The sequence below is a fragment of the Perna viridis genome, chromosome 11 (assembly GCF_037379345.1).
Source record: "Perna viridis isolate PV_CMFRI_1.1 ecotype Kerala chromosome 11, ASM3737934v1, whole genome shotgun sequence".
Classification (NCBI taxonomy): Eukaryota; Metazoa; Mollusca; class Bivalvia; order Mytilida; family Mytilidae; genus Perna; species Perna viridis.
Window position 1 is genome coordinate 14,994,129 of NC_142455.1, and position 20,760 is coordinate 15,014,888.

General features: G+C 31.2%; 1 protein-coding gene across 4 annotated transcripts in view; it reads right to left on the minus strand.

Annotated features, from left to right (window-relative positions):
• Positions 1-4,449: 4,449 nt before the first annotated feature.
• The window catches only part of LOC148603076 (parathyroid hormone/parathyroid hormone-related peptide receptor-like), a 29,098-nt gene continuing 12,787 nt past the window's right edge, over positions 4,450-20,760 (minus strand). For all 4 annotated transcript variants that reach the window (XM_088551963.1, XM_088551965.1, XM_088551966.1 and 1 more), the window contains exons 2-13: positions 18,270-18,357; positions 16,832-16,942; positions 15,754-15,893; positions 14,441-14,535; positions 13,501-13,657; positions 12,336-12,498; positions 11,768-11,828; positions 9,673-9,745; positions 8,287-8,372; positions 7,357-7,495; positions 6,759-6,800; positions 4,450-5,789 (exon numbers count right to left, since the gene is read on the minus strand). In XM_088551963.1, coding sequence (XP_088408089.1) covers positions 5,439-5,789; positions 6,759-6,800; positions 7,357-7,495; positions 8,287-8,372; positions 9,673-9,745; positions 11,768-11,828; positions 12,336-12,498; positions 13,501-13,657; positions 14,441-14,535; positions 15,754-15,893; positions 16,832-16,942; positions 18,270-18,357 — 1,506 coding nt within the window. In that variant the 3' untranslated portion in view covers positions 4,450-5,438. The remainder of the gene's footprint in view (positions 5,790-6,758; positions 6,801-7,356; positions 7,496-8,286; positions 8,373-9,672; positions 9,746-11,767; positions 11,829-12,335; positions 12,499-13,500; positions 13,658-14,440; positions 14,536-15,753; positions 15,894-16,831; positions 16,943-18,269; positions 18,358-20,760) is intronic.

The following is a 20,760-nucleotide window of genomic DNA, read 5'->3' on the forward strand; positions in this document are numbered from 1 at the left end:
CAAACGACATAATTTTACACAATTAAAGTCCTTCTGCATACAAGTATGTATTTTGGAGAAAACCATTCATTTATCTACATGTTCTGTTTAAATCAATCAAATCATGAAAGTTAGCGCTTTTATAGTACATACACAATCTGTTAAAAGGGCCAGAATCAAATGAAACACCACGATTTGTAATTTGATCTGTAACTTTTTTAATGAAAAACACAAGTGAATTCCGTGGATTTGTAAATGCATGAGTCACCTCCTGTCTGATATATAAGACTGCTACTTTAATAATTCAAGAATTGTAATATAACCTTGGTTATCTAAGAGCGCTAGTTATTATCATGTTATTTTTAATTTTTAGATTTAAGAAAAAAAGAAAAGGAAAGAACAAACTCTTTATTCTGTCTTGTCCTATTATAATTGGATCTGAAATGGGTTTAAATTCATTTTGAAGGTTGATGTCGGCTTGAAAATGAATTTGACATTTATTGTTAAAATCAACTTTCAAAATATGAAGTACGCATTTGAATTCTCTTTTAAAAAAATGATCAACCAATGTCTTGCTTTATTCAACTTGCGAATAATTGAAAACAAATATAACGAGAAGGGGTATGGTGTATATGTCAAAAAGCCAACAATCACATCGGGATGAAAATGTCTTTTGTCTCCAATGAACGACCAGGAAACCCTCATACCGCAGGAAGGCTGCAGCTGGCCCCAAAAAGCATTATACATAGGTACAACGAAATAGGTGCTCCTATATACTCAAGTAACATAAAGCTAGAATAATATAATGAAGTTCTACAAATTATTCGTCATTTGTTTAAAATAAGTGTCAACCTCTGTTACCATGGTTACATTTATTGCTTAACATTCACACTTAATAACTTGATGTCCATTAAAAAAACAGCCAAATTCTATGATATGGGTGACACAACATAATTTTCATCAACTGATTTTTTTTTCTTACGGTGTAATGTTTATATCATACAAAATGAATGTATGTCAATGATTTTTTTTAATCAGCATTGACTGGCTAGAAAATTGTTTTAAGTTCCCCACCAAAGCAACCTTTTGCACAAAAAGAGAGTTTTCCCCTTTCAATGAATTACAATGCTTTGTGTAATTTATTTCTCTTTAATCGTTGCAATTATTAAAAAAATAATTTCAAATTTTAAGAAAAAATGTATCCACGATACGAACTGGATGAACATTCTTTAAACAGATAATGAAATAATCATGGTATGGTGGTCGTGGTTTTGCATGTCAACACAATTTTCTTTAAATGTTTGATTCGTGTGATATAAACGTTTGTAATATATACTTATATATTAAGAAGACAAAAGAAAATGATGATTTAAAAAAAATAATAATACAAATGATTATGCATTAACTGAGATTATTTTGATGGTTAACGCTGTTATGAAATTTGGTAATAGGTTAACACGCAAGGATTTCCTACTGATGGACAGACCTTCTTTGGCTAAGAGTATTCTTTTAAGATTTAAGGGTCTGTTTATCGCTGTTTTGCTGAATTGTATGGTATTAGTTTTCTTTATTTTCAGTTTTCTTGACCTAAATATGCAAGTTTTATAAGCACTGCAAAATTTCCTTTCGGGACCTTTTTTCGGCGACGTGCTACATGACGTCACGTAATGTTTTGCAGCTGTGATACACATTTTGGGGGAAAACATCGGTTGACAATGACGATCGCGTTTAAAATATCTAAAGGTCTCATTGAAACTTATTATATTATTTATACGATATATCGTTTATTTATATTTAAAAGAAACTAACCATTCACTAACATTGGTTTCAATATTAAAGTGTCTGATTTTGTTCAGGGTTTTATTGTATCCCTGTAGAAAATGTAACCGACTTTTACAAAATACCTGAAATGTTGCCACGTATATATTGTTTCATTTATTATCCCAAACAGTATGAGCAATATGATAAAAAGGACGATAAAAAGTAGATTCGTGTTTATGAAATTATTCGAACACACCCTTCATGAAAGTTGAGTACCTTTAATCTGACAATTTCCTTCTTTATGGGATTTTTATAATTCCCATTATTGCGTTAAAATTAATCTTACGAAACGCATTATCAGACAAATAGAATCCTATTTAAGATAATCATGCAATAATAATCAATTTTTCTCGTATTTATTTCTTTTTATCAACCAAAATTACACCCAAAGCTTTTTTTTGAAATAGAGCAATTTATATATCATATAATTGCTGGCATAAGTATTAAAAAATGGATATCTGGTTTAAAAAATTACATCTGTTTTTAACTACGCATGCGCCAATAATTTATACTATTTCTAAGTATACAAATGTTTACTTTTTAGAGAAGATTGGTGGAATTCTTAAGCATCAACAAATTATTGTATTCAGACTGTTCGGACACGATGTCACAGTTTCCCTATCCTTTTTAGTGTACTCCGGACTTGACATTCTATTACCCATTCGGTGGAAGTGTCTAAAATCGTGGAGGACGTTTACCTTACTGGTGAACCTAGATTATGTTATTAGTTTTAGTTTAGTCTCGGCTGCTTTTTTTTAGTTTCTTCGTTTCTTTTTATTTTTGATTATTTCATGTTCTTTGTTGTGTGTGTCTTTTTTTTTTATAACCGATCAAATTCTGGATCCCTTGGTATTTCTTGTACGAACCAATGCTTTATTAACAATAAATCCAAAAAAATATCCAGTCAACGGCACAAATAAATATTTATATTAAAAGAAGACGATGGTGCAGCATGAGGCATGTCTGCATTTCGTTTGTTTTACTGAAAGTTGAATCCGATGTAGTCAGATTTAAAAAAAAAAATGTACAAAACATATGGACCAGGATCGTAGACATGGCCAAAGTTAAAAAGGAACATATTTTTGTTATAAATTCTGCAACTTTTTTGTCAGAACGTCCATAAGATTTTATGAAATGTTCAAGACAGATAGAGGGGTATTTATCCATAAAAGTATTGCAAATATGAATGTGTATTTATTACTTATTATATTATTTCTTTGTGTGTTAGAAAAACAGTACTCGAAATAGATCTTTTTTATGTTAAATGGCGTGACAATTAAAATTGGACTAAAACAGGACATGATGTCATTACTCCTTTGCAAACAATGCGTCTTTGACATGCGGCCTTTGTTTTCCTATTATAAACATGTAACATTGTCACCTTAGTTTGAACTAGCTTTTGAGCGGACGTTAAAACAGTACTTGTTGTTCTATTCTGAGCTAAAGATAACTCCCACTTTTTATATTAAGAATATAATTGATACCATTAACATGAGTTAAGTGACCTTAAAGGCTTTGTACTGGCTTATTAACCAATATTAAACAATCACTTTTAAACACTCCAACATTTCTTTTTTTTCTTAACTTGCGAGAGAATATAGTAACTGTAATACGAAGGTCTACTCACGTTTAGTGGTCTAAACAATTGAAAAAAAGGTGCTAAACTGCATCTGTTAGAGACGATGTATTATGGCTGAGCAATTTTTATTTGATGTATGCAATTCGTTCTGTTATTGTATTTGGCCCACTTCAATTGGCACAAAACTCTACTAGATCGCTAGTTTCACTTCGTGTATTTTCATATCGCAATCGTTGCTGTTTGTTTTGTATTGTGATTTTTATGTATTAGCAGTGATATTTTGTCTATCATATAATAAAATGATTTCTTCATTCGATGCCGACAAACAAGCCATTGGATAGAAAATCATCCGATAAACATTTTGCAAACTCTAATCTTCAATGTTATGTTGCAAGATATTTATTTAATGTTCCCTCTTGTCAATAAATTAATATTTTTTTTTCATATCATAGAAAATAGTTCATTAAATTCATATTGACCAAAATGTACAAAAAGACTGCAATTACACTGAATACTTTTCATAACTCATAAATTACAGATTATGGATTTCATACCAAAATAATTTCGATGACATGATTACAACTTCCCTACAATTCAGAGAGATGTTTGTACGCCTTGTATGAGCAATATGTAGCTTTAGAATTAGATTTTTAACTTACACTATATACCACGCTCCCCCTTCCCCTATTCCCCACTAAAAAAACTTCATTCCACATTCCCCATATACAAATCTCCAAGACATATTTCATATTGAATACTTGCATTATCAAATTAAAATTTATATTTCTGAATTCTTCAATGTTCAAACTGTTGATTTTAATCAAATTTATTACATTGTTTATATCAACAAATAATTAAAAAAACTATTTTCCACATCTTCCTCATTCTAAATCCCCACCCCTACACCATCCCTATTCTCCTATTCCCCACCCCCTCATATACAGGAGAATGCGAAGTCTCCATTTAGTTATTGTATTACTGGTTTACAAGAACTCGAACTTAAATTACAGTTTGATGGACAAAGTTGTTATGGGTTTGATTAAGTAATGAGTTATCAAGGGAACCAAGAATCGAGTGAAAATCAAATGAATATATTTCAAGGGTAAAGACAAGACAGGGAAAATAGATACAACACAACAAAGAACATGAAATAACCAAAACAAAAAACAAAAAAACTAGTACATAGAAATAAAAGTAAACCAGCAACACGGACTCTACTAAAAGCTGGTTTATGGACCTGATTTACATATAGTTTAAAGCGACAAATAGTATAAGCACATTGATTTTTAAAATAATCTTTACAACGAGTGCTTACTCAGTTGGTACAAATGTTTCATACTCTAAGTGTACAAAGGAGTTTCCTTCTTTACATGCTTTATTTAAGTGTTGTTTGCGGTGTTTGTCATTTGCTTTGTCGAGTCTTTGTCTTCGGATTGTAAATTTCTTGAACCTCATAAAATCAATGTGTGAAATGTCTCAAATAAACAATTAATCGAAAAATAAAATACATTTCAACCCCTGTATCATAACAGTCATTTAATAAATAAAAACGATACGTAAACAATGTATATACATCGCATCAATCAATCATAATTATCGATTGATTGAAAACGTTTAAAAGTTTTAATTATTTACCGCATAGCGGGAGATTTTCCCAAGTTTTTAATTCTTGATTAAAATTGCAGATCGCCGCAGATCGCCAAATTTAATGCCAGATATTTTCATCATTTAATCTTACGACACCACAAATAACACCGCAAAAACTTAATACCCCTTTTCATAGAAATAATTGCGAAAATTTGCACCCGCGAAAATTACCCACTACACGGTAAATGTTCAGTGGTTGAATGATTGACTTTAAGATGCAATCTAAACATGACAAAATAACCAAGTAAGAGGTGACGAATTATTTGATCAAGAAATGAATAATTTTCTTCGTCAGGTGTAAAGTGTAAGGAATAATACGAGCATATGATTAGGTAGAGTACGAAAAGATTAATGGCTTGTTCAAAATTCATGATAATTACAGAACCGATGAAACGAATTTATGTTTTTAGGATTAGAAGAAGGTAACCTTTTGACTCTTCAGAAATGCCACATTTTCATTATCATCCTTTACTTTCGATGAAAGTTCAAGGTCTTCTGAAAAAGGGAGGTCACTCAAGTTCCTTCGAAATTCTGTTTCTGTACTTTCGTATTGAGTATTGTCTTTTCCCCAACTCGAACAAGAATTGATTGGTCTGATTAAAGTTGTTGTTGTGCTATTTCTTTTGTCTTTAAATTTCGGTGAGTCCTGGTCTTTTCCTAAGGATGTTGACTGAATAGAGAAAGTCCTTGCGGACCGTGTCGATACTAAACTCTGACGACGTAGTGTATGCAGTCTCCAATGCTTTTTTATTTCCGTTTTAACCTACAAAATATTTCTTAATTTGAATAGCTCTCCAGCTATGAATTATGCAAAATGTGATACATGGGTGAGACGCCTACATATTTTTATTTTGATATTATGTTTGAATTGCCATAGTAAACAAACAAAAAAAAATAACATACGGTTTTCATATAACCCGTGTTCTTAGTAGATGAACATTATTTAGAATGCACTGAAGATTTCAAGCTTGAGGGTTTTAACTCTGTAAATGACACTCAAAAACAATAGAGTCTATTGGATTTTCAATGTTGATTATCTACTAAGAGCAGACAGATTTAAATGAAAAAATTCACATTTCATAAGATTGACCAATAAAACAACTTAATTAAAAACAATAAAATATCACTTTTTTTCAGATTTTATATTATTCTTACAAAGACTACTACTTTATCAGACTTTAATATCATGAATTCAATGAATTTGATTAAAAACGTAAATGAACTACATATGTAACATACATTATTGAATTGCCGGTGAAGTCATGCTAAATCAATAATTTAACATTTTGTTTCATTTACAGACGAATTTTTAAACGCCACAGCAAGTAAATAAAATATATCAATGCACAAATAGAAAAAATACATAACTCATATTAATTAGCCGTGACGAAAATTGAAATCAATTTGAAAACGGAACTAGATTCATATGCATATAACGAGCGCATTTAAGTTTAGATATTTCTTCCATATACTTGAGTTCATCATGCTCATGAAGGGTACTTTCAAAAATACGGAAATGGTAAAATCTAGGTAATAGACAAAACAAAAGTTCGTATAACAAATAGCAATATCCAGGAAGATGGAAACAACCAAAATGTGCTGATTTGAAACGCGATAACGGGGGTACCCATTACGAATACTAATATCTGGTATATTTCTACACAAACGGGCGGTATAAAATTGTCATTGGTTACAATTCAGTTAGTAAAGCATGCTTGTATCATCTACTTACCTCTCCATTGAAGAAACAAAATAACAGTGAAACTACTAATCCCTGCAACGTCAAAACATAACTGTACGTGAAATTCAGGGGTAAAGTTCATGGTATTGGAGTCATAGTTTGTATTTCAGTTATCGTGTTGTTTTAAAAAGAGCATTTTTTTAAACTTTGTTTTCTAAAGAATTTTCATTTGTTAATCTAAAACTGAATAAATTAATATTTTTTTAAGTTAAAGGGGAATTAGATGTTAATTGATTTCTTAAAATATCGTGTTGTATGATTACAAAGCGAGAAATTGTATTTAGAATAAAACAGATCCATACGAGAATACTATTCTACACGATGCTACTACTCAAATTCGAAACTATCGAAACTATCAAGGGAAGACGCTTGGCATGTTTTACCATATCGACGTTTGCACACATATTCATAGTAAATTTGCAACATTTTTCTTTGTGTTTTACAGGGAAAATAAACAAGAGCATGTGCATGTGCTGTTATTGTGTTTATGGGAAATGGCACAATTGTGCGTTTCGTATTAACAAAAATGGCAGGGTGAATACTGAAAAAAGTGTAAGGCATAGTAAAATCGTAAATAAAAACCATTTACCTGAAATGAACTAAATATAAGTTCTAAATACATCCATACAATCTCAACATTTGGCTCCAAACAGATTTTTAAAGCAATAAAAACGATGTAATGTACTCCAAATAACGGAATCAGAACTAGAGTTGACTTGGCTAATTTTCTGCAAGATAATGTAAGGAATAGCGATATGTAGAAAGTATTATTTGCTAGCTGAAAGTTAGTTAAAGTTTGAATATACGTATGGAATATAACACTGGGTTACACCATTTTAATGTTTCAATGTACAGTACACATAATCTTATCTCGACACTCAGAAAAAACGCATTTGTGTTTAATAAAATCTAAACTATGAACAACGTTAAGTGTAATGTATGAGTTACCGCTTGAATACCCATACTGTCAACTGACAGTTGAATTAAGCTTGAATACTTATACTATCATCTGACAATTGAATTACGCTTGAATACCCCTACTATCAACTGGTAGTAAAAATACGCTTGGGAACCCATACTATCAACTGACAGTTAGATTACGCTTGAATACCCATATTTTCCACTGACTGTTGAATTACTCTTTGATATACACATAATTTCAACTGATATTTACTCTTGAATATCCACACTTTCAATTGCTACTTGAAATACCGCTTGAATAAATATACTTTCAACTGACAGTTGAATTACGCTTGGGTACCCACACTTTCAACTAACATTTGAATTACCGCTTGAATAATCATACTTTCAACTGACAGTTGAATTACGCTTGAATACCCATACTTTCGACTTACAGATGAATTACTCTTGGATATCCACACTTTAAACTGACACTTGAATTACCGGTTGTATACACATACTTTCAACTGACAGTTGAATTACGCTTGAATACACATACTTTTAACTGACAGTAATCAATTATAACGTTTTGTTCGAACTGTGAAATATCTAAACATACCTATAACATTTAGGATCTCTTGAATTTGAAGCCGATAACTTTGTAAACAGTACTCTTATAATGTTTAGAAAAAATAGGAAATTGATCTGAAATGAAAAAGTAAGAAACAAAATTTACAGAAAGTTCACGTGTTAAAAGTACATAAACAAGAAGGATTATAATTTTTAAGAACAAGAACAAATCAGGCTCTTTATTCTGTTGCGTGACAATGTATGCCTTAATGATGGTTAATGAATCAAAACAGTAAATGTATTTCTGATAGCACCCTATATACATGTATGGGTGATAACATAGGACTAATGATTATTTATGAATTCCGTTTCCTATGATTAAGACTGAAACAAAGAAATTGAATACTGATGATAGTAAGACACAAACAGTATTCTTATGTATTAAACAAGTGCAAGGCAGAGATATCTACGACACCGAAGTGTAATGTTTCAAGACGAGGTTCCACCAAATTAAAAAAACATTGAAATCTTACCCGTGTTGGTTTAACATATTTTATCAATGAACTCAATTAAATTTGAATTATCTTCAAAAATGTAAAAAAAGTGATGCTAGTACAAGTTTATTTATACATATAAACATTATGTTAAGTCAGCCTTTGGTTTTATGTATCGTCCGTAAAAATTAATCTGGATGCAATCAGATTATTCAAATTTGTGTTTTTCTTGGGCTATTATCCATTACATTTTCATGTGCATCATAGGTTTTGATGTTTCGCATTGAAACTTACTTTTGAGCAACAAAAAACAAGTCAAGAACTTATATTGTAATTTGATCCAAATTATAGTATGGTGAATATTTACCTATGGAAAAACAAAGGACATGTGAACTGGTTTTTACGACACCAATTCAGGTCAATTTACGCTTGAGATACATGTATGTGCAATAAAGTTGTGAAAGAGCAAAACATATGTTCGGGGAAATAAGTAGCAGTCTTCCTAAAATTCAGACAGAAGGTGATTCATGCATGTCAAAAACTCACAGAATTGAGTTTTATTTCTTGTTCAGGCCCAGTAACTGATCATGTAACCAGTCTTAATTTTTCATTTAGTTGTTGCGCTTTTGAGATTATATCGATATATATATAGAAAATATATAGATTGTACATGAAATTTGCACTTTGCAAGAATTTATCGTTCTTGATTTGGCTTTTGGGGGGGATTTTTTAAAAAGTACAAGTTTGAATGCAGAAAAGGTTGTTGCTTTGTGAAAGTATAGCATATGTAGATAAAAAAAAAAAACATTGTTTGTTAGGTGGGTTTTTCTACACCATGAATCACTTTACCATTGGTAGTATCTGAATTTTATGCGGACTGGTATTTAAGGACAACAAGCCTATTCTTACATTGAGCGCAGTTTTGGAAGTATTGTATTTACCAGTAAAGTAACTATGATTGGTCCTTCAATTATCCAATGAAAACCAAATTCCGGATCATGTAAATTCCAACATCTGAAATTTGGAAAAAAAAGTTTTCTTTAACGGAAAAAACTGTAATATTTGACGATGGCTATATCCGATCCGTCATTTGCTTTTAACATTATTGCTGATTTTATATTTCGAACCGAAAAAACAGTTTTGCTATTTACATATGTATTTGTCAGTAACATTAAATGATTATTTGGATCGAGATTTTTAAAACAACTTCCCTTTAAACGTGCTACACAAAGGAAGTTCTTACGAATAGTTAAGAAGTGTGCGAAAAATTTCTAAAAAATGCAAATTGCAAACACCACTATATGATGTCCAATGGTTCTATTATTATGAGTTCAGGTGCCTTTTACATCGACAATAAACAAGACAAATATTGTCATCACTTCCAGAAAAAAAACATCATAAAGACTTATATTGCTGAACGTGTCAATCACGTGTGATGTTGCTGATGTCTTCGTAAAATCAACGACGTCGCTTTATTATTAGGGAAGAATAAATATGATACTTTGAAATGCCAGTTCAAAATAAGAACAACAGTCTTGTAAGATAAGATCGTGATTCCGCAAGTTGTCTTCGTTCTCCGGTTTGTAATAGGTTTTTTTCTCACATGCATGTACCATGGATTTGATCACATGTTTATGAACTCAGTTCATAACTGGCAAACTTGGATTCAGAAAAGTAGATCTTTCAGCCTTCAAACTTTGCATTGGTTTATTTTTATTTCGTAAAAAAATTATAATCAACAATAGTTAGAATTGGTAATATGTTAATTGCAATTTTTCAATGCAATTGTCAACTTATTTCTGAACATAAATTATTGATTTTGCAGTGTTTATTTTTTTTGCAACCAGTTTGCATTTTTGTATCACGAGTCTCTATTTTCAGATACTATAATCCGTTTGCAAATTGTGAATCTACGTTATATAATATCTTTTAAGTCCCCCTTTGAGAGAACTTCTTTTATACATTAATTATATGATTTAATGTCAGTCACTGTAATAATCAGGCAATTGGTGAAACATCATTTTGATAGTGTTATTTGGCTATTTGCACCATCAAAATTAAGCGAAAAAGATAATATTTTCCATATCATGTTGGTGCATTGAGTTACAATTTAATTGAAATGCACTGAAAATGAACATTTCAAGAGCAGATAACTCTGTCTAAAACTTCATTTTTCTAACATTCTAAAGAAAAAATTCTGAGCAAACCCAGTGATGCGGAGATCAGATAATGTCCTTTTCAAATAGAGAAAGTATCCTCGATTGATATTACATTGTCAGATTGATGTGGTTCTAACATGCATTTTTCTGATTTATCCCATTTTGTCTGTTTCTTACAAATACTTACACTTAATCTTAAATATACATAAGTGTAGCATGGACTATTACTGAAAGACGATTAGCTCCGCAGTGACATGCGTTATTCCAATAGGGGACGATAATGATAGAAATTATATAACCTTGTTATATTCATCAGAATGATGCACTTTCCAGACATAATAACCCATTAAATGTGCACTTATTTTTTTTTTTATCTTATGAAGAAAAATGACCGCAAAATCATGAAATGAAGACAATTATAGTAATTAAAACAGCCAAAAAAAAAAAAAACAAAACAAAAAAAAAAAACAAACAAACAAACAACAAAAAACAAAAACCAAATCAAGGGCTGTATAAGCAATGATACATTGCAGGAGATTTACTGAGGACACTCACAGTACCAACGCGTCCTGATATTGAAGTCATTGTCCCAAAATTATTTCTTCAACGTTTACCCATGCAACAGGCGTATATCTATATTACCAAAGCTAACCCCATAAGTAAGTGTACGCTGTCTATATATATTTGTACAAGTCAATTCAGCCTAGGAATTATGGGTATTTATTATTCATCCGAGGCGACAAGAAACAAATATTAAAAAATCTAAAGGAATTTATTAAAACAAAACTTTCATTGTGTATCACGCGTTATTGACGTTTTTGGGGAAATGGTGAAAGCACAATTTAGCCGTAAGGTATGCAGGTATGAATGTACTTACAATGTATCTTCAAACTTTACTCGAACGATGATCCAGGGCACAATACAGAACAAGGGAGAAACTGAAAAGTCAATGGAAGTATGTTATTTGATATCTAATTTGAAAGCGTGAATAAACAAACTTTGATCATGAAGAATGCCTACATTCTATAACTGGGCGGTACTTGTTCCACGCTTCAGTTACATTTTTAAGCCTTCTTGTTACGAGTAATTTTATTCTGATTATTCGCGATTACTTATAAATTATCATATTTATTACATAGATTTTTCCCCTTATATAATTGTTATTTTCAACATAAAATGTAAATTCTAATGTGATAGGTGGATCATTATTCGTGTTATGACGTTTTGGCGGGAAAATGGTCCGAAAATGAAGTTATCAACATAATTTTACATGTGAATTTTCGGACTTTTGTACACAGAAAACATTTCATAAATAACTTATATCTATATTATATAGGCAAACATGAATTAAAGTAAACAATGCAATAGACTAAGATGAAGGCAAAGCAAAGCATACATACATTATTTTGTAAAGGCACATTACGGCATAGTTTTGAAAAACCTACCCCATCCAAATATAAGAAGTATTTTAAACGCTCTTGTAGAAATGTGGTGAAATGTTGTCACAAAAATCAGCGAATGAAGATACATTCCTTCAGCAAATACCCAAAAATAGTTTGCCATCAGGATGTAGAAAAATATTGTGTGGATTAATTTACATCTCCATGACTGAAAAAATAAATTTATCAATTTGTTTGGTTTTGCATACACAAATGTTGCATGTACAGTAATTCTTTATTATCAATAAGTTTGAGGAACCTCCCTGACTTATATATTATCAACAAAAATAATTTGTAAAATAAATGTGTGACTTGTTTATTTACCTTATGTTTTCGTTTTCATTTAAGTATTTCATTTTCAATATCGATGTAGCAATAATTGAGACGATCAAAAGAAGACAAAAATATATGCAATACAAATATTGTTTACAGAGGCGGCATTAAACAAATGCAAAACACATAGGAAACTAAATGATAACGTGCCCGAGGAACTATATATAACTAGTACTCGATAGAAATTTGGATCATTAAGTAAATACAAGGCTTGGATTCATATTTTGTCAAAAAACATTGAATGTTTAATAAATGTGTGCTTGAAAAAATAAAAAAAAAACAAAAAAAAAACAAAAAAAAAAACAAAAAAACAAAAAAAATTAAACGGGAATATTACGAAAGACGTATACACACTTAGAGTAATGTGTTATCTTAAGCTTTTCTACCTATTCGGGATCAAAGCAAACTAAGTTGTTTTCACACTTTAAGGAAAATATGTATATATCCTTTTCTGTATTATTAGAGATTCTTTTAATTGTACACATGTGAAAATATATAGTCAACGACTTTTCTTTCAGTTTTAAAAATTACTTTTTATAATAATATGGTACTGACTATCGAATGTATTCATGATGTACTGTTCAATTTTATGTAAAAAAATGGTACAAACTAAAATGTTCTTCATATTCTTAGGAACAAATCGGTTTTGCAATTTTGAAAATCTGTAGAGTAAGAAGGCCAAAGGTTTAAAGGTAATCTCTAGGCACTCTTCATTATGCAATTTATTGTAGTTAAAAGATATATTTTCCATCACTGGTCCGAATTTAACTGACGTGCCAGATGAACTGGAAGTAGAATTTTTGAAGATGGCGAAAAGTTCTAGAAATCATTACAGTACCTCATGAGATGACATTAACTTTCTTAGCACATCCTCCATGACGTTAGATTCTCCTTCCGGTATTCCATATTCATCTTTTACGAAACAGACTATACATCTCAGGATGAACGAGATAAACAAGTTGATGTGAATGGTGTTCCGTTGACAGCGAAGTTTACTAAACATTTATAAAAGAAGATGCTTTCTAATTCCAATTTGTGTTTCATAAGCTGATTTTTAAAAAGTAACTGTAAAAAGTTTACTACCAATAATCTACTAATCAATATTTGACTGAGAGGTTATTTAGGAATAGTTCTATACAAAATTTAATGTGGCCTCTTTTTAAAAAGTCAGTTTTCTTGCTTATAGAATAAAAAAAAACTAAATTTATGAGATGCTATGAATCAGTGTTTATAACAAAGTGATTTGAGGACGAAAAAACAATGAAAAGAAAACAACTAAGACGTGTTTGATAGAAAAATATATTGAAGGCATCTATCTATTGTAGTATTGTTCTATGTAAGACTTAGGCAGTGGGTGAAAAGAAAACACGCATGTTTTACTATGATATTTTATTCAGAGTTCTATTTGAAATGCAATAGTGGTTATCATATATCTTGTTAATTCGAACTATAAACATTTGATGAAATGCATTGTTATTTCATTATCAAAAGGATAAAACTTACTTTTCCCCTATCATCATATTGTAACTTTGAACTCGGTTATGCACCCGCTGACACTTCTAAGAAGAACAGACTGTAAATGTGTCTTCAACAGTCCATTAACTATGTGTTCACATTGTCAAATGCGTGAGTTTTGTCATGATTCATGATTTGTTACTATTTCCTATATTCTTACAGACTCCAGCACTTAAAACAGTCATATATATGTAATTACACAATGCGAAAAAAAGTAAACAAACAAACAAACAGACATAAGGCATGCTTTTTACAGTACATACCTTAAGGATGTCATGACAACTACAGCAACAATTAGGAATACAAGGGATACTGCATAACCGATTCTATACAGAATCTGTAGTCTTGGCATATGTATCTAAAAGAAAACGGTGATTATAGTAAGCTTTAAAGATGAACATAATAGCACCAAAAAAATCACAACAGGTAGGAGCTGGTATTTGAAGGCGATGTGAAAATATGAATGAAACCACCAATACATCTAGATACAATGTATATATCACCATTGTCAATACTTTTTGGAACCGTTTTCATCAGAGTTTGTTCGGAGTCGTAATGTGGTTAAAGAACGGCGATCTAAGGAATATTAAGTTAAAATAAAGTATGACAAGTAATTAAGAAGGCTTCCACACAAAAAGCAGGCAGTGGGTGGCACATGATAAATTTTGTTTACCAAAATTTTCATCTATTTCAAATTGTAAATGCAACATTTGTCAAAGTTGAATATTGCATTTTGTTTACCCCAAACTATTAGAAATAAATAAATAACATACAAGTCATTAAGGCGCATCGAGAAAGGGAGATGTGGCCTTCATTTTGTGTAAAATTTAGTTGTTTTTTTATGGAAACTTAAAATCATTTTCCAAGTCATCCATTGTCGATTTATCAAAAAAAAAGTGGGCGTATATATGATGTGAACATTGCATTGGAACACGAAAAAAAAAGATATAAAATTTGCAATGTGCCATCCATTTCAAAAGAACTGCCTGGTTTCTAAATGGTCAGTCTCTGAATACTCTGGAAATATTTTCAAGAGAGTGGACGACGATGTTAAGAATTTTTATCGTTATGTTATAAAACTAGGAGATGTAACTTAATTACTTCTGATTGATTAACATTTTGATTATAAAGGCACTCGAACAAAACTTGATTTGTTCTTGCCAACCAAAATACACTGACTTTATTTGCACCTTTGTTTAAGTTGGTGATACTGACACTTATATTCATTTATTAGCATTCAATGCAACATTCCACATCAACGTAATTTAATAGAAAAAAATTGAAAACGTTCAACACGAAACCCAAATTGCTTATGCTAACGTTATGACTGCAACATACTTTTGTTATTTAAATAGATAAAAAGGATGGTAAAAAATCAAACGGTTAATTCTAGTTATGGTTATCTGTAAATAATAATTCATCGCCGATTGACATATTTTCACCGAACCTCACAAAGGATTCATTTTATATGCCATAAAGATAATACATAAGTTTTTACCCTTATGTAACGTGTATCTACATTGTCCATTATTGTCAACTCATTGATAAACCGCCTAGACTTGTAACACAGCTATACCTTAATAAGTTCTAATCTCGTCGGTTCCTGTGAAGTGATCATTGTATGAGGAATACACCCGGAGAAGTTTGTAAATGTCTTGTTAAAATCCGGATGGATGTACCATTCCCCGTTGTGTAGACACTCTTTTATAGCATACCCTAGAAAAATTGAATAATATTGTCTAGTAGGAATAAAAGGGGCGGGACATTATTGATAGCCAATATCTGTAAATGGACTGAGACATGAATGGCTCGAAATCAATATGTTGGATATGACAGACCTGATTGTTTGAACTTATCACGCATGCACAGAACAGATAGTATAGGAAGTCTCGAATACGTCAGTCGGTCGAGACATTACATATACAAAACATTAATGCTTACTTATGTACAAATAATTATGTCCCTGAAAGATGAAGCCTTTCAAAAATCATAAAACATGATATTTGTCTATCTGAGATTTTCTAATATTCATATTGACAGCGATTGACACCTACAATGTTTTCAAAATCGTTTTAAAAAGAAATAACGTCCTTGAGTGGATCGGTGGAGTTTTAACGTCCATGATTCCGATTATTCGAATTTGCTTGAATCTTACAAAAACTTATACTTAAGTGATGTACTGAATCTACAACTAAATCATACAAATCCTGTCATTTAAATCAATAACTAAGAATACTGTTTTCAATAGGGTTTGTAATTCTCGTTCTTGTTTTACTTTCCCTTCCGGAATCTCCGATGTAGAACGTTTCGAAATTCAAAGACCGATCTGCATTTTATTGTTTACTTCGGGGAAATCGAAACGCTGCATCACAATCTTAAATCCTGTATTTTATGCTTTTCGCAACATTTTTATCTGTAGAACAAGATATTTGTCATTTTTATTGGTATGTTTACGCAGAAAGACACTTTTCTATTTATATTGAAGTCAGTGCTATGTTAATGAGGAATCTCCATGTATTTGAATAGTAGACGAGGACCCATTCTCATGAAACCGCGGGGTCACGTGACTTACATATCCTATTCATTTATAAGTATTAAGATAAATAAATACAGTGACAAACATCATTTAGAATTGTATTTATTTCATTACATACCTGACCTATTAAACCCATGTATGTAAGGTGGACACAATTGAGTTGACGTAATACCAGCTTTAGTGTCAGGCCAACACATCACACTATCAAAGTGGCCTGGACAGAATATACCTGTAATAAAATGTAAGTTTGTAATGGACACAACATCTAGAAATACTTTTGTTTGCTTTTGTTTGTTGGTGGAAATCTGTAACATGTAACTCAATAGAAAAAATGCGTCTTATTAAAAGAACGAAACCCTAATAACGATGTAGTCTTTGACCTGAAAATAATAACCGATGTTCTGTTTTATTCTGACAAATATAGACGTTTAAAGTATAGGGCATGTCGGCTTATATACAATACGATATCCAGGAAGACACGTGACTTTTCTATCGAAAGCTTTCCTAATTTTTGCATTTAGAAACATTTCCCTATTACAAGTGACAACAATACCTCTTACAGAATAACTGACAATTTATCCAGATCATATGTAGGGAAGACAAGAAAGCACGAATCACGTGATGCACAATTAAAACAATGTCATTTTGTCAAATGTATAATGTGAATAAAACTTAACAAAGTATCTATCATTGATTCATAACATGTCATCTTTTAAATAAATGTCGATGTATATTATGCAGGGTTCATTAATTTTTCTTTTGCTTCAAATTCATTTCATACAAATATTACGCTCACGATACACTTACCAAATGAACAATTTTATACTAATTATGTATGAAATACAACATGAAAGAAAAATGTGCTGTTCATTTAAACCAAGTTTCAGGTGTTGAGTTTTTCTTTACAAATCATGAATGTTACATGCATTAATGCATTTAAACAATAAAGAATTATGTACACTTTGTTCGATTTATAAAATTTGCGAAATGTCAAGTCTGGTTATTATACGGATCTGTGTTTAACACAAAACATCTATACGGCGTTTGCTTGCATTTATGATCAATTTTGTATATTTTTGTGTTAAAATTCATCCCGTTTAAATCTAATCTTTATTGAATATTCATACTGCAACCCTTCTATTCGTGCAGTCAAAATGCATTAAACGTATATTTGCAAGTTGTTTAAGTCCACTTCCTGAAAATAAGTTTCTGTTGTTACGTTACAATGTTTTAAAGTTGCCAGGATTTTGCCCGCTTCGAATAAAAAATAAGTAGTTCTTTTCTTCTTAAAACCTAGTTTTATTTTAACGTTTGTTTCAATAAAAAGATAACAATGCACTGACTGGACAAAAAACTTTGATATACAAATTCGGGGTGTCAAAAAAAAATAGGCCTGCAGCAGCGCTAAGCTTGTCGTAAAAGGCGACTAAATAGTTCTCAGAAACCTAGCCGGGGGCTAGGCGCTCTGGCCTCATCCGTAAGTTTCATGTCAAGTCAGTGCATTGTTTTTGTCGATATGAAATTTCTTCTTAATAACCTAGTGTAATTTTACGAACCTGTATTATTCTTTGGCTTGCTGTTTTCAGTGATGCATTGTAGCATGGCCGCATTCAGAGCTTTCAGTTGATCAAGCGGGGACACTGGCTGCAAGAAAAAAATATAAGCGTGACAATTGAATCATAGATAGTCAAGAGATACGTAAAACTGAAAATGAAGAAAGATGGAATACAAAAACGAAAACAAAAACAAACAATAACACATAGGGAAAATATACAGAAAATTAAAATGAATAACAAGAAACTCTAGAGTAATCAGGGAAACCAAATAATATATTTCAAGGGTAAAGACAGGACAAGAAAAAAGAGTAAAGATTACCCGGCCTCCTCTAAGACTTGTAGTATGGACCAATTGCACCGGTAGGGTGAGCGTCCTCAGCTTTCAAGAAACACCCACAAAGTTACTCATAGAATGTCACATCTGGGATAAACTCTTGGTTTCCTTGATTTCTCTTCCAGTTTTTGTTATTCATTTTAATTTTCTGTAAATATTTTTTTCTATGTGTTTTTTGATGGTAGGTACACTAAAGAGGAAAAAAATATGAAACGGTGAAAAAAGAATCGGTTTTAATGCGCAGATGGGTACACTAAAACGATCCACGAGTTCATGATGACATCATGATGATGACAATAAAACATTTGTAGTGATGGCTTTACTCTTGTACCGACATAACCTTTTCAAGAAGTCTAATTGTAAGAAGTTTAGAACGGTACGAAAAAATACTCGAAGTATACGTTATATTAAAGCTGAAGTATATCTTCTGAAATCACCCTTTGTTTCAAAACAATGAATATATTCCCTTTCATATGAAAATAAATCGCTAAGATTTCAATAGTTTTATAGTTCAAGCGACACTTCAAGCAATTTTGATAAGCGTTCCCGAACATACACAATTTACTCTATGTGACAGGAACTAAATACCCCAATGATTCATCGACAAGGACACATAAAAAATCTGAAACAATTTATGACAAACATTTAAATTGATTCAGCCTACTGGAATTTGTTAAATGCTATTTGCTGGCAAACAGTAAATAGATAATTATGAAAGTATACAAAACAAAGTCTTTATTATGCAGTATTCATTGACCCTTTAAAACAGCAATAATAAAGTGTTCTTAACCACCCATGAGAGTGCATAAAATTACGGAAAACCTATCTTGAAGAGTTGCAGATGCAAAACAAAAAAAATATCAAATACATGCATTACACCTTGCAATTCAAAAATAAACATGTTCATGAATGTCTACAAGCAGTAAATATAAGACATTGGATTAATTGATACAACTTGAGGCATATGCAATTGCAGTAAGTTAAAAGCCTAAAAGCTCGTTTATTGATTCATAAACAATAATGATGATTTAACGATCTCTTTAAATAGTTAATTACTTTTATTTTTAAAAAAATTGCACTGATTATATGTTTATCAAGTTTCTCTATATCATTTAATGATAACAACTGAACCTAAGGTAGAGTGCGATCGTGTTGTCGTTATAATAAATCAGGACTATCAATTTAATTGAACTAAAATACCGTCTTCACCGTCATACACTGCTGTTGAATGTAAGTTTTGTTTAAAGAATCAGGCAAATTCGAAAAAAAGTATAGAAAATCTTGTCTTACTTCATTGATTCTGAAGGTGGAAATAGTCAAATGACAACATTTTTCTCACAATGTTTCACCGACTGCCTGATTCTTGAAGAGACTGACACTTAAAACTTGCAGGAAACGGACACAATACAAGAGAAACTTCAAGATTTATTATTTAGTCGCCCAAATGATGTTGAGAGAATTATGTTTTGCATCGTTTCTTCTTATTAGTATCATTCCATATTCAAGTGGTAGTTCAGAACGTTTAAGGAGATGCTAATGGAATGAATTGAAACCTTGTGTACGACTATACACCAACCTTAACACACACATAAAACTTTATTCATAAAAAATCAAAACGGCTACCATGTTCATGGATACACCAATATGCCATATTCTGATGTATCAAAAGCCTTGATAATTTGGGACCTCAAACAAATTAGTACAGTGGTAGATTTTTGGTCAAAAAATAGCCCAACAAATCGATATATTTAGTGGAAAACAAAATTTTGACAGATTAGTGCGAGTTTTATATGAGACTTATTTTTTAGGAAGATATCTTTACAAAACGTGCAGATATATAAATAAAAAAACCTGTATAAGGCAGATGTTATACATGTTGTGAAATTTCTAAGATTGCGGCCAATTTATAATTTGTGACACCCCGCTGTCGAAATGAGCGAGTGTTCTAATGGCACTAAATAACAGTAAAGTGTAAAAATGATATAAAAGGGTGAAAATGCGTTTAACTAAACCTTGCTATGTTTACGCATTTAATTTACTGACTTCAAGAAAAACTCATAGTCCAGTTGGTGAATGGGTTTTATTTGTGCATTCCCGTCACCTTTTTCATGTGATATAACGGCGATTTCCGTTTCTTACACTTGACATGTTAAGGAA